The 21615-nt window shown below is 50.4% G+C and overlaps 8 protein-coding genes across 8 annotated transcripts; 4 read left to right on the forward strand and 4 right to left on the reverse strand.

The window, feature by feature from the left end:
- Nucleotides 1-1215: 1215 nt before the first annotated feature.
- BO95DRAFT_348646 (uncharacterized protein) lies at nt 1216-1881 on the forward strand (the record flags this gene model as incomplete). Its single annotated transcript, XM_025582008.1, has 1 exon — nt 1216-1881. A coding segment is annotated over one exon (666 nt), but the record flags the coding sequence as incomplete, so codon positions are not given.
- A 935-nt stretch (nt 1882-2816) lies between these two features.
- Nucleotides 2817-4401, forward strand: BO95DRAFT_403392 (putative calmodulin). The gene is made up of 3 exons (XM_025583921.1): nt 2817-2981; nt 3041-3518; nt 3581-4401. The coding sequence occupies exons 1-3, from the start codon at nt 2979-2981 to the stop codon at nt 3985-3987; spliced, it is 888 nt and encodes a 295-aa protein (XP_025447326.1). The 5' UTR covers nt 2817-2978; the 3' UTR covers nt 3988-4401.
- Nucleotides 4402-4855: 454 nt separating this feature from the next.
- On the forward strand, nt 4856-6960 carry BO95DRAFT_114328 (TBC-domain-containing protein). The gene is made up of 3 exons (XM_025580396.1): nt 4856-5540; nt 5633-6429; nt 6591-6960. The coding sequence occupies exons 1-3, from the start codon at nt 5007-5009 to the stop codon at nt 6712-6714; spliced, it is 1455 nt and encodes a 484-aa protein (XP_025447327.1). The 5' UTR covers nt 4856-5006; the 3' UTR covers nt 6715-6960.
- A 1224-nt stretch (nt 6961-8184) lies between these two features.
- BO95DRAFT_458717 (RNA-binding protein) lies at nt 8185-9786 on the reverse strand (the record flags this gene model as incomplete). The annotated part of the gene is made up of 4 exons (XM_025588589.1): nt 8185-9142; nt 9204-9399; nt 9484-9640; nt 9700-9786. The coding sequence occupies 4 exons, from the start codon at nt 9784-9786 to the stop codon at nt 8185-8187; spliced, it is 1398 nt and encodes a 465-aa protein (XP_025447328.1).
- A 1534-nt stretch (nt 9787-11320) lies between these two features.
- BO95DRAFT_114382 (uncharacterized protein) lies at nt 11321-12257 on the reverse strand. The gene is made up of 2 exons (XM_025580397.1): nt 11690-12257; nt 11321-11604 (listed from the first exon to the last, which is right to left on the reverse strand). Exons 1-2 carry the CDS (start codon nt 12101-12103, stop codon nt 11509-11511), a joined length of 510 nt encoding a protein of 169 aa, XP_025447329.1. The 5' UTR covers nt 12104-12257; the 3' UTR covers nt 11321-11508.
- BO95DRAFT_438071 (uncharacterized protein) lies at nt 12218-13026 on the reverse strand. Its single transcript, XM_025585418.1, has 2 exons — nt 12364-13026; nt 12218-12289 (listed from the first exon to the last, which is right to left on the reverse strand). The coding sequence occupies exon 1, from the start codon at nt 12930-12932 to the stop codon at nt 12651-12653; it is 282 nt and encodes a 93-aa protein (XP_025447330.1). The 5' UTR covers nt 12933-13026; the 3' UTR covers nt 12218-12289; nt 12364-12650.
- Nucleotides 13027-16137: 3111 nt separating this feature from the next.
- Nucleotides 16138-16368, reverse strand: BO95DRAFT_351109 (uncharacterized protein; the record flags this gene model as incomplete). Its single annotated transcript, XM_025582072.1, has 1 exon — nt 16138-16368. One exon carries the CDS (start codon nt 16366-16368, stop codon nt 16138-16140), a length of 231 nt encoding a protein of 76 aa, XP_025447331.1.
- Nucleotides 16369-19668: 3300 nt separating this feature from the next.
- Nucleotides 19669-20546, forward strand: BO95DRAFT_438073 (uncharacterized protein). Its single transcript, XM_025585419.1, has one exon. It carries the CDS (start codon nt 19830-19832, stop codon nt 20067-20069), a length of 240 nt encoding a protein of 79 aa, XP_025447332.1. The 5' UTR covers nt 19669-19829; the 3' UTR covers nt 20070-20546.
- Nucleotides 20547-21615: the final 1069 nt, after the last annotated feature.

Below are 21615 nucleotides of genomic sequence, written 5' to 3' on the forward strand. Positions count from 1 at the left end.
GACAGGCAGACTTCGGCCCCTCCTTCCCAGGAGCCATGCAGTCAGCAGAAGTCAGGATGAACATAAGGTGCACATTCCTGAATGCTTACTTCTGCTCATGGACAACCCCTTTCCGACTAGAAAGGAGATGCTGAATCCTCAATAGTAGTGATGTCGGCTCTTGATCTTCTGTCAGACCATTCCTTAAAGTCCATGCCGTCGCACTGACTCGGCACGGTCCAATGAGACCCGCAGCTAAGAATAACCCTCGACCGGTCCAGACACTTCTCTTGTCTCTTGGTTCTTTGGAATCCAACTCTCTCACTGCAGGAAAGACGGTATCTGCACGCTGCAAAAGCCCTTCAACCCGTCCCGGTGATGGTGGCTTCAATGCCAGGCACGCCGTCTCGTCTCCTCGCGGCAGCCACACGCACACAGTCCACACACACCCCTGGCTACCATTGACCCTTCCCCATCCTTTCCTTTTATTTTTTTTTGGACTGTCTCTCTTTCACTTCGGGCTTTTGCCATCGTGCTCACTCCCAAGGGTATCAGTTCAACTCCGGGGGTTACACCAGAATGGTTTAAAGAAATCACCTCCCTGCCGCTCTCTGCATACTTCCCGGCAAACCACTGACTTCCTCCTTGCTCCGCGCCCCCCAGTGCGTCTCTATACTTGGACCTCGCCCAGCCATCTCAGAGGATAAGACCATGTTCTCTCGATGACCATCACACGTTCCTTACTTAGTTTTCTGGTTCAACTCGATTATATCTCACGTTCTTGCACCAGTCAATTGCAATACCACTCCCCAAACCCGGGGGCCCGTCTAGGGCTGCGTCGCTCGCTTCCTCATCTAATATAAAATGGATCTTCAATTTAAATTGGGCCAATGGTCTCAACGGCGCGGTTATCTGCAGCTTGGTCGTTCACAGCTGATGCTACCTCTCTCAACTCTTCTATGGAGTTTTGTTACCATCCCGACGGTCTTAGCAGCTGTTCCACTCCTTTCGAAAGATCCTCGGGCATTGGCACCAGATTCAAGCATCGCGTCTGCTAGCGGGGTAAATGTCCATGATATTTCACTTCGGGGAGATTCTGCCGGACATATACAGCATGCCAGGCGAGAGATTGTTATTGTCGACCCCAGAGATATCGCCGCTCTCTCAATTCTCGTTGCAGACGAGGACTCTGCCATTCCGCAACAAGACAAATCTCACCTCTCAACCCGAGCGTCTTCCGATTCGGACTCTTTCCCAACTGCTTTCGATACTAGCCTCTCGAACAACTTCACAACCACTACGTGCCCCAATTTCTTCAAGTCTTTCCTCTCCAATTCAACCATCACCTCCTGTCATGCCGTCTCCATGCTCCTGCGTGATTCCAGCTCCTTCTTCCATGTTCTCACATCGGCTACGCTGACCTCTGAACTCCTTGACACCGCGTGTGCCTCGAATGTCACCGATTGCGCGTCCATTTTCTCTGCGCTCGCAGTCGAGTTGCTCAAGGAGGATGTTTGCGGCAAGGATCACTCCGCCGGCAACCCCCTGGTCACTAATGCGTACACTGACATGATCACATATGAGCCACTATATCGTGCTACATGTCTTCAATCACCTTCGACCAAGAATTACTGTTTCGTGGATGCGATCAGTAACACCACCAACTCCGCCGATTACGATGTTTATTTCCTCCCTTATGGAAGCACTATCTCCGCCTCCCCCTCGCCAACCTGCAATAAATGCCTTCAAGCTACTCTGGCTCTTTTTGCCACCTGGGCTGAGGTTGACGGCCAGCCCCTTGTCAATTCTTATATCCCTTCTGCTGAGGCTATCAATACTGATTGTGGGGAGAACTTTGCCAATGTCAATATTACTGTCGGCTCCGAGAAGGTTAGCTCAGGCTCTGGCTTGGTTGTCCCATTGCCGCAGTGGTCGACCTGGGGCCTTGTCACGTTTAGCATAGGACTAGCCACCCTGCTGACGTTCTAGGTCGGCACGAAGCAAGTTGAGTGACCTCAGATCTCGCCTCTCTTTGCTCCTTCTTTAGACAAGTTTCCCTTACATCGCGCTCTTCCTTCTTCTGAGCTCCATGTTGTGTGCTTGCTCTTAGTTTCTATTTTCAAGATGCGGTTATGGGTGACGACAGCGATTGCTAGGATTTACACTTTTTCTCGGGTTCCCCTTTTCTTCGTACACTTGCTTCGTACTCGGTTGGTGTGAAACTTGGTCGAAACTCTGTGAACCTTTACTTCTTTGTGTCATATAGCCACGTAATGTTTATATTTAATCTGGAAACTCACTCATAGTCCGTCATTCCGCATTTGGACATAGTTGCAGCAAATACAGACTTTGGGCCTCTTGCGTGGCTCGCAAACTAAGGCACAGTGACAGAAGATGCAAAGGCGAAACACCGACGTTCTAGACAGTTTTAAACTTCGTACTCATCCATGACAAACAGAACTACCACAGCACAAGCCCTATGAGAGTAGTTCTATGCACGGCCAATCTCCACCGTGGGGAAACCAAAGAAAAATGGATCCGATCGACTCTATGGCAACAGCGTTTGCGACGCAGTAAGTCCTAATACTTTCTGCGGATGAACGCCAAAAAACCCAATGCAACTGTTCGGATATTCAAGCTGCGATCTTGACTGGATTGTGGACTTCCTAGATTTAATTTGATAGAGGGAAAAGCAACATCCAAAGGGATATCATCAACCGCCTGCCAATCCATGATTTCCCCGCGGGTCTCCTCATCGGTGCCGGGCCGACTCACCGCCGGGCCTTGTTTGTTTGGGGTGCTTTCCCTTTCTGGGCAGGTTGTTGCATCACTGGGCACTGGGCACTCAGCTCGAGTTACATACCACTTGACCAAACTTGAACTATCTTCTCATTGTTTTACATTCTATCCAGCTGTCACTCACTTTGTATCCAGCCTTAATTGATTCCTTCCCGCGTCCATCCCAGACTGGCTCTCATCCAGTCTGTCAATTCCCCGCCATGGTAGGTGTTAACCCAACGTCCCAGTGTATTCAACACCCGCTTATCGGACACCGACCCAGGTCACCTCCAATGCGCCTTTTCGGCCATCACCATTATCCTTTGGCTCTCCTCGAGCATCTCCCTTCCGCCGTCCATCCACATCCAACTCACCTCCGCAGGCGCGACCCAGTACTCCTGGCAGCTCCCCCGGTCGCGGATACACGCCGGTGGCGTCTCCCAGCAAGCTCAAGGAATCATACACGGTCGCAGATGAGGATGAAGGCCCTTCGATGCCTCATCAAGATCGCAGCCCGGTCGCTCAACCACGCTTGACACGCGAGGTGCCTCTGTCGCCCACGTGGGGGGGCAGCGCCCCAGACACCTCCCCGACAATGATGGCTACCAAGGCCACCCATATAATGGCAGCATCTTCGGATGCTGCCGCTCAGCTCTCGCCGGCGCAGTTGCGAGAAATCCGCGAGGCCTTCCAAGTTCTGGACCGGGACAATGACGGCTTTGTCAACAAGGATGATGTGACTGATGTTCTGGCGAACGTGGGTAAGTGGCACTTAATCATCTTCGTTCATCATAGCATGGCTGACAAGCACCCTTAAATCAAGGCCAAGACGCATCTGCACTTTCGCAATTCTTCCCGCCTGAAGAGGCGTCTACGATCAATTTTCCCACCTTCCTCAATACGCTTTCACAACTGCTCGCCCCGTTATCTGCCCAACGGGAACTCTTGAACGCCCTGGCGGCCTTTGACGAGGATGACAGCGGGCAGATCGACGTGGAGGAGCTGTGCGACGCTCTGATGCATACCGCCCCCGAGGACGGAGATCGGCCGCTCACCGAGCGGGAAATCCGAGACGTGCTGAATGGGTTCACGGGCCGTCGGGCATTCGGGGCCAAGGGCGCACGAAGCACCGGAGGGGGTAAACGTGGGGAGGTCTTCCGGTATCAAGAATTCGTCAGTGGGCTTGTGGGCGGAACAGAGACGAATCAAACCACACGACGCGATGCCTAACGGAGTGATTTAGTTTTGTTATTCTTGTTTTTCCATTTTCTTTTTGGCCCATGGCGTACGGAGACACGAAGCATCAGCTTTGCGACTGAATTGTGGCTCTGGCAGCCATGCAGTTGCAAAGTAGACGACATGATTGTGATCGATGTGCTTGTATTTATTCTGCGTGTAGAGACGAGAGCGAGATTGAGATTGTGATGGAGATGGAGATTGGAGACGGAGGGTCCCCACATCGGCCCGAATTTAGGTTTTCTTTCCTCGAGTCAGGCTGGCACGAGAAGCTGTCAATCAAGGGAGGGGGCAGAGCACGAAGGAGATGATCTTTTAGAGTTGGCATGCGAGGGCCAGCCTTTTCGTGCAATCAACATAATATCAAATTCAATCAATCAGTCAACTAAAAGGTCGATGATGATGGTGGTGGTGGTGGATGGATTGAACTAATGAACAACTAACTCGCAGTAGTGCCAGGAAACTAAAAAGACTAGTCCCAAAGTCGAATTTCGCCAAGTCCAGAATGGAACCTGAACTGGCGGATTATTGATCGCTGATTGAATTGATGGACTGTCAGTAACTTACATGAGTAGTTCAACTATGGAGTAGCTAACTGGAAACTCTCCTCACTACAACTTCTTTGCTGTTTTGTGTTTTTTTTCTTCCCTTTTTTGACTATTCTACTAACTTATTTCCTGCTAAGAAAAATTACTTGCATTCTTTTCTAATAACACCCGGGAGATCCACATCACAACCACCACCACCACCACCATTCACTTACTTACTACCTTCTCTTCAAATTCAACTTCGAATTGAACCTGCATTCTTTCACTCCTTCCCTTTCTTCTCCCTCCACCCTCCTCCCCCTCCATCTCCCCCAGCCTCTCCCTGGTCTGTTCTGTTCTGTCTGACCAGGAAGATGGTTTCATGTGTCGCCTGCACTTCCAATAACAGTCCTTGCTGATCCTCCTCTCCCTCCTCCTCCTCCTGCTGCTCCTCGAACTCCCCGATCGACCTTTCCCCCCCTAATCATGTCGCCTTCGCCTAGCCCTTCCTCCCTCTCTCCTACACGTCCTACCTCCTCTGTACCACCTTTTTCGCCTTCTTCCTCCTCTACTGCGGCCTCCCCCCGACCCACTCAAGCCCAATTGACTCTCGCTGCTTTGGCCAGGTCGCCGTCATCACCCCGGACTATGCGAGGCTTGCGCAAGATCAAGTCCCATCAGATCCTCTCCTCCCATCCTCCTCCACCACCCTCATCCGGACGCCTCTCGGCTGGCGCGGAGGAGCTTCCCGCGCCCGGACCCCAACTCGATTCCCCCGTGCGGCTTCGCAGTACACATCGCCGCGCACGTTCTAATAGTGACGCTTCCTCCCGGGAGCCTCCCATACTCACCGCGCACCGAAGACCCGGTAGAAAGACTGGGTCGGGATTTGGAGTCAAGCGGTCGTTGCTTGAGTCGCTCTTGCGCGACGGTCCGCAAAATGGGAACGTCCGAGAAGGACTAGAGGAGCTGCGTTATCTTGTCCTCTCGACGCGAGTCGAAGCAGACGCAGATGGCATGGTAGGATCTAGCGATAATGATGGGTGACTTGATTACTCAAGTCAACGTTGTAATGGGCATGTCCGCTAATAATTTTCCCCGTGCCTCGCTAGTCTACCTACCGAGTTTATCTCTGGCTCGTTCTCCTCGATACGCCGCCCGTATCGACCGACGAATACCTGTCACTTATCCATCGAGGCCGTTCCCCCGCCTACGCTAAGATTCGCAATGATACTTTCCGCACCCTAGCCACCGATCCCCTTTTCAAACGACGCGTCACAGAAGCCAGTCTGATCCGACTCCTTAATGCTGTTGCGTGGAAGCTTCACGATGCGAAGAGCAAGCGTCGCGCCCGTCCGCGACTCTCGACCGGTCGTCGGCGCGAGATGGAGCTCCTTATCAATACACCCCCAAGCATAGCGGAAGAGCCCTCCCCGATGGGAAGCACTCCCGGGAGTGTGATCAGCAACAGCACCAGCAGCGCTTTTGGTAGTCCTGGCATCACAAATGAGTCCGCTATCTACGTGCAGGGAATGAATGTACTCTGCGCTCCGTTTCTCTATGCCGCCCGCAGTGAAGTGGAGGCTTTCGCCTTGTTCCATTCGTTCATCCTCCGTGAATGTCCGGGCTACATCCGAGGAGCCATGGATGGCGTCCACCGGGGTCTGCGACTTGTCGATCGATGTTTGGAGATCGTCGAGCCCAAATTAGCAGCCTACCTCTTCTCCAAGGGGCTGCAGGCTGAGTTGTATGCATTCCCCTCTGTGTTGACCCTGTGTGCGTGCACGCCGCCCCTACCGGAGGTTCTGCATCTCTGGGACTTCCTATTCGCCTATGGACCACATCTGAACATTCTATGCATCGTTGCGCAATTGATCCGAATGAGGGATATGATTCTCGAGAGTCCAAGGTATGTTTATTGATCATGACCTCTTCATAACATCACATCTTGAGACACCACAACACGAGCGGGAAAAAAGAACTCACCGTAAATCAATGAAACACATCATCTTCCTCTGCCCCCTTACCGGATAAGACCCATCGAACTAATCCAGATCACCCACATGACAGTCCCAACAAAGTCCTCCGCTCCTTTCCTCCTCTCGACGCCAAGGAGATCATAGCCTTGACCGTCTTGCTGGTCCGCAAGATTCCCGAACCGCTCTACGCCGAACTAATCAACCACGCTAAATGAAGCTCCTGCGCTTGCCCGCTTTGCTTATTCGCCTTGCCCCTAGCCAGGCACAACTTAAGATGCTCCCGAATGAGCCCTATCGCGGACTCGAGAATCGATGCATTAGCTGACTCCCGCCTTCTCACCCCTCCTATCCCAACTTCCCCGAGAAACATACGATACCCCTCTCCACCTAACCTAACCTACCTTATCCAAACACATATGATACCTGCTGCCATGAGTTCCAACGAGATGAAACGACCATTTTTGTTTACTTGCTTGTTTGTTTTTCACCAATCTTGCATTTACATCCTGCAAAAGAAGTCGATGGAAGGAATTTCACTTTCCATCTGTACTTTTATCCTTTTCTCTGATAACATTTTTTCCCCGCGCCTCCCTACCTCATCGCTCGTTGCCCCGCCGCCTGCATGTGTGTTTGGTGTGTTTGTTACCCTGTTCCGTATGCAATTGTCATCCGATTACTAAATCGATACTATCCTGTATTTATTGTACTATTCTCGCTTCGATTTTGGTGTTATGTGCGCTTGATGCTCCGCATTTGATATGATTTTGACATGAACTGATTGATTGACTGATTGACTGACTGACTGATTGACTGATGACGAGGCGCGCCTCCTGATGAAACTGTCAACTGGATTGATTGGGGTTTGGTTGGAGTATAACCCTATGATGAAGGGACCATGAAACGATGATTTGTTTTTTTTATTATTGATGATGACGATGATGATTATGATGGTGACATGGAGGAATTTTTCTCTCACATCGCATATGGGATAAATCCTCATGTGATCCTTGTGTTTCCTTCAACTCACTTCCTGATGCTGAGGACAGCCAGGGTTGGGTTGACCCGCAGAATTAGATTTGATAGATGATACGACACATTGTTGAGTGAAACGAGGAAAATAATGCTATTACATATAGATTCAAGGCGTTCCTTGGAATAAGGGAAACCGCTTAGTTGATCCAAACTCGCAGCAACAATGGGTGAGATAAACGTATTTAGATTAGTCTTTTTCTATCGCGCAAACCCCCTATATTCCAAGAAAAATAGTCAAGAGAAAAAACAAATAAAAAAGAGACCATCTCTAAGAAGCAGCCAAAGTCCGAACTCATAACGCCTTGGAGACCCTTCGTCTCTGCCTATCTAAGTTTCTTATACTGATCTACCTGCACCCCATGAAAATAAAAGAAGGGAAACAATACACTGGAAGAACCCCAACATGAAAACAAGAAGGTTACATGCAACAGACATGTGGCGCTCTCCTCCAAGCCGTGGACCAAAATCTACATTGGAGTAAGAAGGGCCGCCAAAGGGAATGGGTCCGTCCCATTCCACTCTTTCAATTGTCTGTCGGATTTCATGGGCACGCGGACAGACAATTCTTTCACGGCTCTAAGACCACGAATGAGAGGTGAATAGGGGGGGATGCTGGCTAGGTAGGACCAAATACCTTGCCTAAGTGAGCGATACTAGGTCGCCACAGCTCTGCGTCCAGTTCCAGACCCGTTGACCACCAGTGGGCCACAGCGGTCGGTCTGTTTTACGGCCGTGGAAGTGGAAGACGATGGGAACGCTGGAGGTGAGGTATCCCTCGAGGTTGCTGGGGCTGTGGCTTCGCTGAGTGATGTATCTTTCGTTGGGGAGCCACGGCGGTGGTCTTTAGAGGTATTTGTCGGGGGTTTGAATTGCATATTGCTTTGGCGGAGGGGGTTGTGATTCCCTATGCTAGTATTGGTGCTAGTTCTGGTGAAATTGACGGGGTCTAGCGGGGCATTTGATGTGTTCTGAAGCATACTCCTGTCGATTTTCACGCGGATCCTGGCCCCCAGGAAGGTGCAGCCGTTGTACAGGGCGATGGTGCGTTTGGCTTCCTCGGCAGTTCGGAAGGTGACCCGCGCGAAGCCTCTGCAGCGTCCAGATTCCGTGTCCAGCGGCACCTCGCATTGCTCGATTGCGACCCCTGAGGCCTGGAAGAGGTCACGCAGTGCCAGGCCACTCGTTGCGGGGCTGAGGTTTTGCACAAAGATAGTACGACGTGGTGAGAAGTGTGCGGGACCCGCGGAGCTGCTGGGCTGGTGATAGGCCTGCGAGGTGAAGTTCAGATTGTCGGAATGGTAGTTTTGAATAGGTTTACGGGGGAAATTGGTTCGTCGTCCGGCTGTGGTGCCAAATCGCGTGCTTATGGGGCCTTCGACGAATGGCTGAACAGCGGGGAATGGGTAGGAGGGGAGGATGGGTATAGCGAAAGCATCTCTGAAATTGTGCCGGAGAGAGGCGGGAGACTGTGGTATAGCACGAATGGCGGGCTGAGTGACTGGGTCGGCGAAAACAGGCAGGAAGGGCTGATGCTGATGAGGTATACTCATGAGGTCAATCACCGGGCCATATTCGGAATTCGGATACGTTGGACTCGTGGAGATGACAGGTCTGTTCGGTGTCAGCCGACAAACCAAGTCGGACTCAGCCTACCCTAGCTATTTTCACTTACTCAGGAGATATTGGGGAAGGAGGAACGGCCATGTTCTGCGTGACCCTCGGCGGCGTCGAATAGCCCGCAATATAATTAGCAGGAATCAAACACGTGGGACTCTTCGTCGGGCCAGCAACCGGGCGTGTAGGCGAGCTGGTCCGAGCTAGTGTCACAACGAGGCTTTGGCCCTCCCAGCCGGTCGTGGATAGCCTCTCTGGAGAAACGCGGTGTCAGTCCATGCACGTTTATTGACCAGTCACCCGGCTTCGATGGCAATGGAGAAGGCTCAAGTACGCACGATATGTTCGCCACGCTTCGTCCTCGTTCTTAACGATGATCTGTCCTAGCCCGGTTGGAAATCCATGCTGGTCATCGTACACTACAGCCTGTCGGATATGTAGGGCTGTTTGGCGGACCAGGTCTTTGAGCTCCTGCCAGCGGCAATGCGCTGGGATCTAGTTCAACGGAGAGATAAGCAAGACACGAAGGCAGCGAGCACGGTCGAGGAACCTACTCCCTGGAGGAACAAGACAAACTCCTCATCCGACCTTCCCTGCTTGGACGTTCGCCCTTTGTCGCGCGAGGACGTTGGTGCAGGCATGTTATCGTGCAGTCGTGGTGATTGGAGCACCGTCACGGCTTCCGATTATACCTAGTAGTTGTATAGATCGATCCGTCGGTACTTGAGGGACCAGTCACACGGGTTTGCTGCGTCCGGTTGGTTCCCAGACAGGCTCCGCGCCAAAGCTCGGAACCCAGCGGGAAAGTGATGATAGAGTTGAACTCTGTTGATCCAGGAGATGGTGATCAGTGATCAGTGATCAGTATCGGGTCAGAAATAACCCAGAGACCTCGCCGTAGAAATAAGTGCTGGAAGGTGCTCAAGGCGGGCCTGCTTACCGTTCTAGGTTCCAGGAAGCTCCGGTCGCACAGATGAACGAGTGAGGTCGGACTGCTTAAGAAGCACTGATCCGCAGCGGGAGGATCCAGCTGAGTGACTGCACCTTCGTCGATTTTAAAGCGATACGAGCAAAGGGCCGGAGGAGGGTCGATCGATTGCCTACATGGAGGGCGTCCCACCACCCAGAGACAGCTGAGACGTTGAGACCGAAACTGACGCAGAAGTAACCAGCTTCGGCGAAATCGAGGTTCGAATGAGACGGTAGATTCAGGAAGGGGGCAGAAAGAGGAAGAGAATCACGCGAAAGATCAAGTAACGTTAGTAGTAGCAGGAGCAGCAGCAGCAGATCGCTAGTGCGAGGGATACCTAAAAATACCATGGACATGGAGATGGGTATGGAGCTCGGAAGTGAGCAAGTCAGATCCGCTCAGCGAGGATAAACGAGAGGCACGGATGCATCCGCTGACGAATGAAGGAAGGGTTATCTTTCTCTGATTGCTGGAAACCAAAGCTGTCTCTTGTACTTCGAAATCGAGAAGTGTGAGTGGATCAGATGCTGAGAGGCTTTGGGGAGAGGGAGAGGAGGTGTGGGCACTGGGAAGGGGAAGAAGATGTGTCAGGTTCAGGAAGGACGAGGGGGGATGATATGTCATGCATGATCGACTGTGGTGGATGGATATATCAAAAAGTAACAAGTAACAAGTAACAAGTAACAAGTCAGGGAGGTCAACACAGAGAGGTAGAAAGCAATGACATGAAGGATTCAGGAAGTGTCAGTGAAAAGTCTGAAACAGAAGGAAATTAAATGGAATAAAATTAAGTTAAGTAAAATCTAATCAAATGGAATAAAGTACAATGGAATGTATTGTTGCTTCCTCCTACAGTTTTCCAATTGTTGTTCTCTGCTTATTACAGTACTTGGCTGTCACATTTACATTTACAATTACACCGCCAGATCCCAGGACAGCCACCGACAGCAGACCGCAGTAGACACCACCAGACACCACCAGACACCAGACAGCACTGCATGGTCTGGTCCTGGCTGATTGCATGGAGAGTCTAAGTAAAAAACGCAAGACGAGAAAGCCATTTTCCAGCCAATAAAGTCTGCGAAACCAGGATGGTCCTCTCGGATCAGACACGAAGGCTCCAGCGCTCAGGAGTCACCATAGACTAGATACCTCAGCGGAGTCAACCTGAAAACTTTTGCTTTTTGCTTTTTTCCCCCCTCTCCATCTTCTTGGTCTAGTTCTCGCCTTCTCCAGACTTGACGCCAATACAGATAACCTCAGCCCCGGCTAAGGTGGAGCTGGTTGTGACAGTGACCAACCTGTCTCATGTCTGATATTTTCCCTCGTCTGGCAGACGAGCACTCGTCCAGTGGCGGTGTTTTTGTGTCATATTAGTTGTCTCGGCTATCTGTTAAGGTATTCCCAAAATAGGGAACTCGAAATTCCATCTACTTGAAGGGCGACAATGGCAAACGGAAGTTATTCGGCGGTCATCATGAGCGAGTCCCTATAGTCAGTGTAAGTCATACAGAAACCAAGACAATTCCCGTGGAAGCGACAAAACACTATCGCAACGATTGGATGAAGGTCACTTTTGACAAGAGGCAGTTGAAATATTCACAGACGTGATGTCCTTGTGGCTGCCGAAGTTGCCCCTGGTCCCAGTCGCCGGGCGATCGAGATCCAACTGCGGTGACCCCTGGTGCATCTGAAGGGTCATATTCCTCAAATCTCCCATTGTCCCAGCCACCCCCAATGCACAGATGCTTCGTCTGCCACCTCCGACTTTCGTCGCTCCGGTCACCGCCGGATACATTCCACGACGGTCGCACTGCAGGGGTCTGGGGCCTGACAGCTCGGGACGGGGTCAGGATACACCAAACGCTCGGGCGGCAGATGCCTGTCTTCGGTCCGTCATCACCGAATTGGAAAGCGGACCTGAGGAGGTGAAACCTCGAGAAGTGGGATCTCAAAGTGTGGAAAGCTGGGCTGCAGTACACACACATACATACAGACACACGCGCGCCCCCAAGTTTGTTAATCAGATTGGTGTGGAGCGATGAAGACCTTGTTGGAGGATGGATTCGGTCACGGTGGTCCTACAACCGACAGGATGAAAATGAAGTAGGCTCATATGAGCTTCGGGGCCGGATTCAGCTCGCAAAGAGAAAGCCAAAATGCCTTGCCATCGACTACGACTCGACTAAACGTCAGCTTGCGCAAAATATCCTTGTAGTCCCAGCCGGTCTCATCATCTTGAGCTCACCAGTCAGGACGGATGATTTAGTCACCAAACGACATGGGAATTCACAGGAATGGAACCAACCCCACTTCCCAAAGGAAGGACCGATAGTTGGAGCGATCGATCGATAGGCAAGATCCGCCCTCAGGCTGCTCTGCTCCACGGTCCCATAGTCTTGGTAAGATCTTCCGCTAGCAGAGCTATCACTCGTCTAGAAAAGACGGGGAAGGCCAGGCAGGCGCTTGTCCGAATGAGGCGGGTTCGCGCGACGTATCATGCATCCTCGAATATCACCAGCCTCGACGATATATTTACGGAGTACAGGTATCCCATAACTGGTGCGATGAGCCGCAGACTGTGCCCAAGGTCAGGCCCTTAACCACGGTCGCATGGACCAAGCTTTCGATGGTGTCACGGTTTCTCCAGTGCTGTATTCTCTCCTCGGGAACCTTCAGATCATGCTTTGAGAATCGCAGCTTCATACAATTGAGACGGCGACTCATGTTGCGCGCACGTGTCCACAGCACTGGGGAGGAATTATTGATGAAGAGCTTTATGGGTCCGTGGAGGATGCATGAGCGATCCGAACTCATATTACCCTTCAGGGATTCTGGGTTCCATGCAAAGGGCGCTCATACTCGTAGAAGAAGTTCTGCCTGCTTTCACAAAGGTAAATGGCAACCGAGGTGAGAGTTTCTCCAAATTGAGGGGGGGAAATAAGTAAAAAAAAAAAAAAAAAGAAAAGAAATAGTTTCAGCAAGACTTGCGACAGTTAGTGCAGTGACAACGTAGATGAGAAGGTAAATTACCGGTCACATGTCCAAGGAAGCTCTGAAAAGAAGCCATCCGTCAAGTGTGACTTTTCCTTTTTGACATGTCCGCGTTCCTGAGCGCACATGGCAGATCATACTTTGAGTCTGTCAATTGTTTATTTAGCACTTCCGCGATGGTTCTACGACCTGGCCTTACCTTAACTATTGATGAGACCATGCTATGAACTAAAGATTGTCACCACCTTCTTAAACTGGACTGGGATCGTCATGAAAGAGACATCCACCTCTCACCCCCTTTTTTTTTGGCCTCTTTTGCAATTGCTTATCCAGGCAAGTGACAGCTTTGCCGGAGTGGAACCATGGAGACAGGCAGGCCGCAGACCAGACAACCGATGAAACCAACCTCCACCCCCAAACCACGGCGTCACTCAACACCGACCCACTGATCAGCGAACAGCGAAATACTCGACTTACCCGACCAAGGTTGACAACCATAGACAACTGCAAAGGGAAGGCAGCTACGGTACTAGGAGTAGCTGTAGGCGGGACTGAGCAAGATAGGAATTTACACTTTTGAATTTCATGGTAGGTTTACTGGTTGACCCTCAACTTAGTAGTCCGCTGCGTCCACCCGGTAGTTAACTACAGTGCATTGAGTTAAGTCATTTTTCTCTGCTTCATTTGCCCGATTTTGACTTTCTAGTGTTTCTGGTCTGGTTGATTTTTCTCCATGTCGGGGGCGGGAAGAAGATGATCTCCCCGAAGAACATCGCATGAACTATTGTTTATCTTGGGTCAATCCCAAACCTTCTTTCTTTTTCCATCAAGGTTGAGATTAACCTTTCCGACTATCTAATGCTGTGTGTGGTACGGGTGATATGTAGCAGTGTCTAGTAGCTACTTCATCTTTCCATTCCAACCGATTTGAACCAATCAGGCATGATAATCACATCATTTCAGTCAACATATTACGTAGATGTGTGCGCGACAAACCAGACTAAGTTTCCCTCTCGGGCTGCAAGGGGGAGGGGGTGAGGAGGGAAGGCGGGGGATCGCTGGAGGCTTTTCTATAGCTCGCTGTCGTTTGTTTTAACTTACTGTCCATTAGATAACTTACAGACTACGGAGTACTCCGTACATCATGGACCATTACCTACCGGGCCGACGACAGAGCGAGAAGGAGGGGCACGACGGGAAGAGGTCCATACCAAGTCACCAACAAGAACAAACGCCTCTTACGCGCCCCCCCTGGCAAGCAAGCACGCCAGCGGGGATTCGCGTTTCGCAACGGTGACCTTGGCAAAGGGGGCCTTGCGAAAGAGGATAATAGTGAAGCTCCAGCTGTTATCCGACTCGAGCCTGCCTAGTCTAGTGGACCTCCACTACTGCGACTAGAATGAAATCAACCAAGCCAGCTCTAGTAAGTCGTGAAAGTGTGATAGGCTGCCAGGACAACAATGTAAACCAAGTCCCAATCTTGCGGAGAGGCTAGTCTTGATTCTCTGTTAGCTTGAGGAGGGGAACTGTAGTCATGAAAAAATCGCGCTGGAGCTAAAATAGACCACCTCAGTTTGATCCATGATGACGATGCAGTGATGGGAAGACACTACCCAAAAAGTAAAAAGCGGGAGGGGAGAAGAGAAGACACACACACACTTATAGAGAGGGACAGCGCTAGTCAGTTTGAGGGGATGGTTGAGTGGGCTCGGGGCATGTGCGGGTGCTGCGGCGGGCGGGGAAGAGCGAAGGGAAGGGGGAAACCACCAAAAAAAAATAATAAAGAGGAAAGGGGAAAGGTTGAGCAGACGCTGAAGATGTCTAAGTATAACCACCTCAAGGCAGTAAAGTGGAAGAACTGTATTTGGTGTGTATCATAGGCATACGCAATGTTAATGTTGATTCAGTCTGAGGTAATTGACCATTGTTTACCTCGCTACCCCATATCGCGGGGTTCAAATTCCGGGGGGAAAGTGCTATTGCAGCTTAGACCTTGTGAGAAGACAATATTAAGACAAGGCCTCAAGCACGAAGCACCTTTGGCATGCAGCTACTATATTGGGACAAGTAGGACGAAGTAGGACGGGTATTTCTCCTGATTACTTTTTGTAGTGGTGGAGTGCTACGCTACGTTTACTGTGGTCAACCGATACAAATGAGATCGGCGCTTGTTAGCACAAGATCAAAACAAATTACGGTCGCTGATGGCAAAATACACGCAAGCGTTCTATTGTAAAGCTGTCGATGTCAATTAATTGGAGAACATTTGTTGAGTTTCACTGGCAGCTTTCCTGCATACATACAAAGGGGGCTATCAACACATGCAAAACAAGACTGGCTAATGTATTCGGTCACAAGAAGTCGTGGCCTGGAACCCTGAAGCTGCGGAATGGAACAAACATAACACATTCTTGGAACGTGGGGATCCAGATGCTACATGCCTGGGCCAAGGGTTACAATGCGCAATACAACAATGCGCAGACATCAGACGCCATTCGATTCCCCATCCTTTGACTTAGGAAGGAACAGATGAAATCTTGTAGATCTTTCCTTCTTCAGATCGAGAGCACAGAGCGAGACTTGTCAAAAGTATCGCTTCCAAAAGATTCCAATTTTCTCAGAAAATCTGCCTTAGTCTTCATGCAGGGGGGGGGGTTCGGGCAAAGCGCGTGAGCAGCAGGCTCTTCCATGTTCTTCGGAAGTATTGATCGTTGAGGCCGCATGGCACCCAGACTGGCCCAGGAAACAGATCGTCAACATTCAGGCTGCACCCATGCAGGTCCAATTCAATGGATTGCGGATATATGATTTGGGTTGAATGGCGGCATTCCCGAGCAGTGCCGTGGAAGCGAGCGTGCGGATAAAGGTAGAGGCACACATTGGAAGACCAGCGATTTCACGTCGGTTTGTGGCCTGGTTCTGATTCGGGTACAAGCGGTTAGAGTAGGTGACGAAAGCACTGTTCATGTTGATGTTGTTTGGTTCATCCGAATTGAAATCACGAGTGTTGGTCCATTGATTCCGTCTTTCAACGAATGAAGCCGACCATGGACGCACACCGGCTGCAGTAGTAGGAGTTCATGCCGAAACGAACCACACCGGGGGATGACTCGTTCTCAAGGCTCATGGAGCGCTGACATCTCGAACAGCGGACAATGTCGAAGTTCATGGAGGTTGGACTTGAACTGGCGGGAGAAGCGACGACCCCTTTAGGAGTTCCGGTGGGTGGGTGTTGTACTCGAACAGAAGACGAACTCATTTTTCTCCGACCGATTGTGGCGGCCCTATGCCGAACAGTTGAGGCGAGAAACTCCGTTGCTCGTGGAACAGTGATTAGAGATGAAGGCGGAAGGGCGGTTATTTAGATGAACTCGAGCGAAGTGGCTGTGCCGGCTGGCGGTCAATTGAACGGGCGGAAAATTGGGGGAAACGATGCGCAGAAGTCGATGGTAGGTAGAATGAGACCACCGGATCAAAGGTCTCTTTCCCCGCGAAATCCTAGGCAGCAGTAATAGACCACAGAGGTGAGGCGAGATAGATTGCAAAGGTAGTTGCGATAGGTAGGTAGGTAGTGGTAGTAAGGGAGGTATAGATGTAAGTAGGTAGTGGCTGTTGGTAACTAGCAAGCAGTTGGTAACTGAGTAGATGGTTGAAGTCGTGGCATAGGTAGGTAGGTATATGAGAGCGACTGGAGTAGTGATCAGAAGATGAAAAAGGAGTTCGGAGCTCAAATTCCAGCTGGGCTGTAGCTGCTGGAAATATCTCTATATGACCAGAAAGCCCAGCGCCAAAAGGAAGGAAGTCCTCAGGGTCAGATCGATCTCCACTTCTTTCGCTCCGTAATTGCACCGGTCTGGTTTAGCGGAAGCAAAATAGTACGTGGTAGTAATTTATAGTGATTGCCTCAGGTAAAACGGTAAAAACCGAAAATCGAATCTCGGAGTAAGGAAAATTAAAATCCAATGATAAGACAGGGGTAGGATGTGCAAATCTGATGAAACCAGGGAGATGACCACCACCACCACCACCACAATAACGATAATAACAACAATAACAATAACAAAATAATGAGGCTAACAACTCAAGACCGTACGCATGAGGAATAAGGCAGCTGATACTCAAAGCAGCTGCACGGAATGTGGGGATCAGGTTTCAGACTTGATGATGATTTTTTCCACTGTGTCAGTCAACCACAGGAGGATAATTTGAAGTGTTGTTGTTCGGGTGAGGCAGCTGCTCGGGTCCTTTTTCAATGCAGCAATCCATGTAGGGATGGATGATGGTGGTGATGGAATGATGTGTTTAATAACTACCTAGTACTAGGTAATCATCAAAGTAACGCTTGCCTGGATGGACCGGAGAAGCGGCAGCCGACTCTCATGACTACTAACTACCTACCTATCAAGTGGTTGGCTGGTTTGTTCTACCGAATAGTAGTACTTCAACTTACTACGTAGGTGTAATTTTGAAATATACAACTAGGCTTAATTTTCCCTTCCCTGTTGGTGGTTCCTGGATGGAGGAACGAACCGGTGATGCGAGTCTTTTCCAGTTCTCTGGAGTGCTTTCCCTGTGGCATCATCACTCACCTCATTCATCATCTATCATCCAGGTTGATTCGATCGTTCCACCACCCCTGTTACTCGGTCGCATCTTGGGCAACCTCCAATTAGGACTTGGTTTCATACTATAAAAACCTTTTGCTTTGCATTATTGTTGACTATGATGATGTTCATAAGTATCTTTGTTTGAACCCCTCCTCCACCCCCTCCCCTCACCCCCCCCCAGTCATAAATTACGACTACTTACGCAGTGTGTCTGATCTTGATCTCAACGGCAGAAAAGCCACAATAACTCACTTGCAGTCAATCGAGGCTTGTTCTAATGTATCAATCTCCCTTCTTCCCCTCCATACCCCTCCCTCCCTATTGTCTGCATTCGTTTTGTTCTGCTGCACCGACACCCAGGGTCGTGTCGTCATGACCAACGTTGAAGGGGGGCGGGAAGTCAAAGGGTGCAAGACGGGGGCGATCACAAGAATGGTATGGTTCAGACTCGGATCTGCCATTCTTTCTCTGCCCTTTCAGGGACTGGACAGCTCGTGGCCTACTTTCTATCAGTGGTTCAACCTATGAGGGAAGTATATCTGACAATCAATCTGTATCGGCTCCCGCCTGCTGGGAGACTCCACCCATTCCGTTCCATTCCTTCCATTCCACCTGCTGCTGCTGCTGTCTTAGTCACGGCAACATAGTCCACAGAAGGGCGACGTACTATTGAAATTATGAACCAGAACCATTAGCCGGGCGGAGCAGGTGGCCCCGCCCGCATTTTGAGACTTAAGAGAAAAGAAAAGAGTCTTTTTCCTTCAATGATAAAAGTGATATTAATACAGTTCAGTGATTTGCTCTGCTCGTCATCGATCAGTGGAACATGAGGTAGTCATCGAAACTCAGGCTCCCGCGCCCAGCCAACCCCGTCGGTCCAACCAGGCGGTAAATCCCGCGCTGATGACTAGTACCTACGACTGATAACCAAGCCTCGAATTCATCGGAATTGTAGATATCAGATGGCATTGCTTCCCATTGGCAGAGGAAGTCTAGTCTCATCATCTCAGCTTCGTCGATTCCGCCATTGCCTTCAGCAGGTCCTCCTAAAATTGGGCCGAGGATTAGTAACAATTCATGTTACTGTGATGATCCCTTCGTGCCTAGTACTAGTTACTGGTACACTTCGGGCCTTGGGCTCGTGCGTAATAGCGGCGGCGGCGTCGTCGTTGCATGCGGTAAGTCGTGAGTTGTGACTCGTGAGTTGTGAGCCGGTCTTTTGGAATGGGACTCCACCTCGAGTGTTTCAGAATGTCCTGTCAGACTCGGATGTGAAGGATGCGGACGATCTTGCTCCAGTCGCCCTGCTCATCGGGTTCCATCATGCGTTGCTGTCAAACCATTATTCTTTTTGAATTTCAACCGCCTTGTATAGAAGGGGGTTGCGTATGATTGAAATTAAGGTCATGGTTTTTAGGCAGGAACCATCCCAGCAGTCCAACCGCAGCACTGCACCAGTATCTCCCTCGTCCAAAATATCATCCCAAATGTTTTTACGTTTTCGTCATCGCTTTTCCCTCTACGGAACCCAATTCCGCTCTTCTCTGCGCCATCATTGTCATCGCTGCTGTATCCCGGGTGCTAGTGGTCGAATGGATTGTGTGCTCCATGCCTTTCCGGAGCCACTAATTCTTATTTTTACCCGGAGTCTTGGGTGCACTCCATTTTCCAACTTTCTCAGAGTGGATTCGGGGGTCTGTCTAGGTAAAAAGCGAGCGTTTTGCTAGGAGGGAGCGAGTTGAGATTCGCTACGGCCTCGCTAAACGACTCAGTGCGGCTACTTTCATTATGGTGGAAGTGGGGAAGAGCAGTAGGAAAGCCAACCGAAAACACGGATGGTTTAGACGCTCCTTCCTTGCAAATGAAGTTCGCAGTTCGCGGTTCGATCGGAGAACAAAGACCAGATACCAATTAGACGTCTTCCTCATGCTCCCCCTAAATCGACGGTGAGGCATTTTGAGTCCTAGTCTCTGCACCCGGCTGCCAACTCTTTTATTCCGGCTTAGCGTCTACGTACTAACTTATCGTTCGCTTGTGAAGCCATTGCCCGTAATGGAACCTTAGCCACTTACAGGAGGCCTTAGGGATATCATCATCCCCCCCTTTCCCTATAATGATGAACACAGCTTTCTCAAAGCAAGACTTACTTACAGTTCTGGTTGCTAACAGCCCCCTACCAAGCTACCTGATCTCAATTATTGTCATTGTGTTGCTTCTTGTCCTACCGACAGATAGGCTAACTCAATTCATCTACTTGAGTATCATTGCGTTGAAACCTGCAGAGCTGCAACACCTACCCTCATTTCCTTATCTGTTGGCTGAATGTCTTTGCTGGGACTCCAATGCAGCCTAAAAATTACATTCGCCTGATAGCAGCACTGCCAGGATTGGGATGATGCGCACATGTCATGGCAATTGTGCGAGGCATGCGCCCGGCTGCAGAATGGTCGCACGCACGCCTTCGAAGCGGTGGCCGATGGTGACACACGGGCATTGACAAATCCCCGGGTCCATTCCCCCCCCCTCCAGAGGCGCTCTACTGGCGCAGGGACTTCAGCCTAACCCGCAACCAACTGACTGAGATCGAGAGTCAATTCGACTAGATCAGTCATCAGATGCGAGGACTAGTTAACTAACTATTATTGACTGAGACTTGATCTCAGCGTCTGCATGATGCCGTAATCGCGCGTGCATGCCTGGGACGCCTTCATCATAGGAGTGGTCAAGTACCAGGATCAAACTATTACTGCCCTATCATTTTTACTGGAGCTGGATGCAGGAGCTAGTTCAAAATCGCTAATTAGGTATCTCAGCAGGGCTTAGTCTACTGATCATGATCAATAGTATGAACCGATAATTCACATTTACAGGTTGTTGTGGTGTGAGGATCATCATTATCGCAAGCCTCTCTAGATCCAGTGGGGAGGGGGAGGGGAAGGGGAGGGGGGGAGGGGCTTGAAGGCTGCACTGCAGTGCTGCAGTGCTGCAGTAGGTGGGCAGACAGAGCGTTACGCTGACATCATTTCACATGCTTGTCAGTTGAGGTATTTCGAGGTGTCTTCATCGCTCGACGCGGATCCCGGCGGCTTTCCCTCAAATCAAGAATTGGTTTCCCTGTGGCGGCTGCCGAGGATGGACAGACAATACGAAGGGGTGGGGGGCAGACAGAGACAAGGGCACAGCAGAAGGACAATAAAGACCACTAACTGTTCCTGCCCAACCTTGTTCCGCACGGCATGTAGAAAAGGAATAAGATGAGGCCGTTCGTTCCGGCCTCTGCTCTTATCGCGAAAGAAGATACTCGACCGACGGTTGGTTGTTGTCTGTTGGTTGGGGGGAGGACCACCTCTAACCTAAGGAGCCTGGAGGAGTATCCATGATGATGGTCTGAATGAATGAATGGTGTTTTCCAATCCTTCCAGTCTTCCTCCCTCCCTGTTCCCTTTGCGAAACCGTTGGATATGGCAACGACGACGTCATGGTTGAATAGAGCGGGAGTAATCATGGCTCGCCTCAGGCTGGCACCTCACCGGCAATTTCTCCTTCTCATCACCATGCGGTAAGGAAACACCAAGAAGGAACACCATTGGAATTGGTTGAATTTTCTATATCTTGCCGAATCTGAATTTCATCGAGTTGATTAACTTCCTGAGTTATTCGTCGGTCCCAATAACTACTCTCAATCTCAAGTCACTTACCTTACTTACTCTATAGTACAGTAGCTCACAGTTTGGTCGTTGTTACTCCCCGCCCGTGTGATTCTCACGTTCCGGCAGGTACGGAGGAGCAAGCAATTCAACAGTTCTCCATCCTTCCTTTGCCCCGCCACCCCGCCCTGAAGCTGTTGACCGAAAACCACCACCTCTCTCTCTTTCTTCTCCTCTGCTCTTACTCACTTC

This window comes from Aspergillus brunneoviolaceus (genome assembly GCF_003184695.1).
Source record: "Aspergillus brunneoviolaceus CBS 621.78 unplaced genomic scaffold BO95scaffold_3, whole genome shotgun sequence".
Taxonomy (NCBI): Eukaryota; Fungi; Ascomycota; class Eurotiomycetes; order Eurotiales; family Aspergillaceae; genus Aspergillus; species Aspergillus brunneoviolaceus.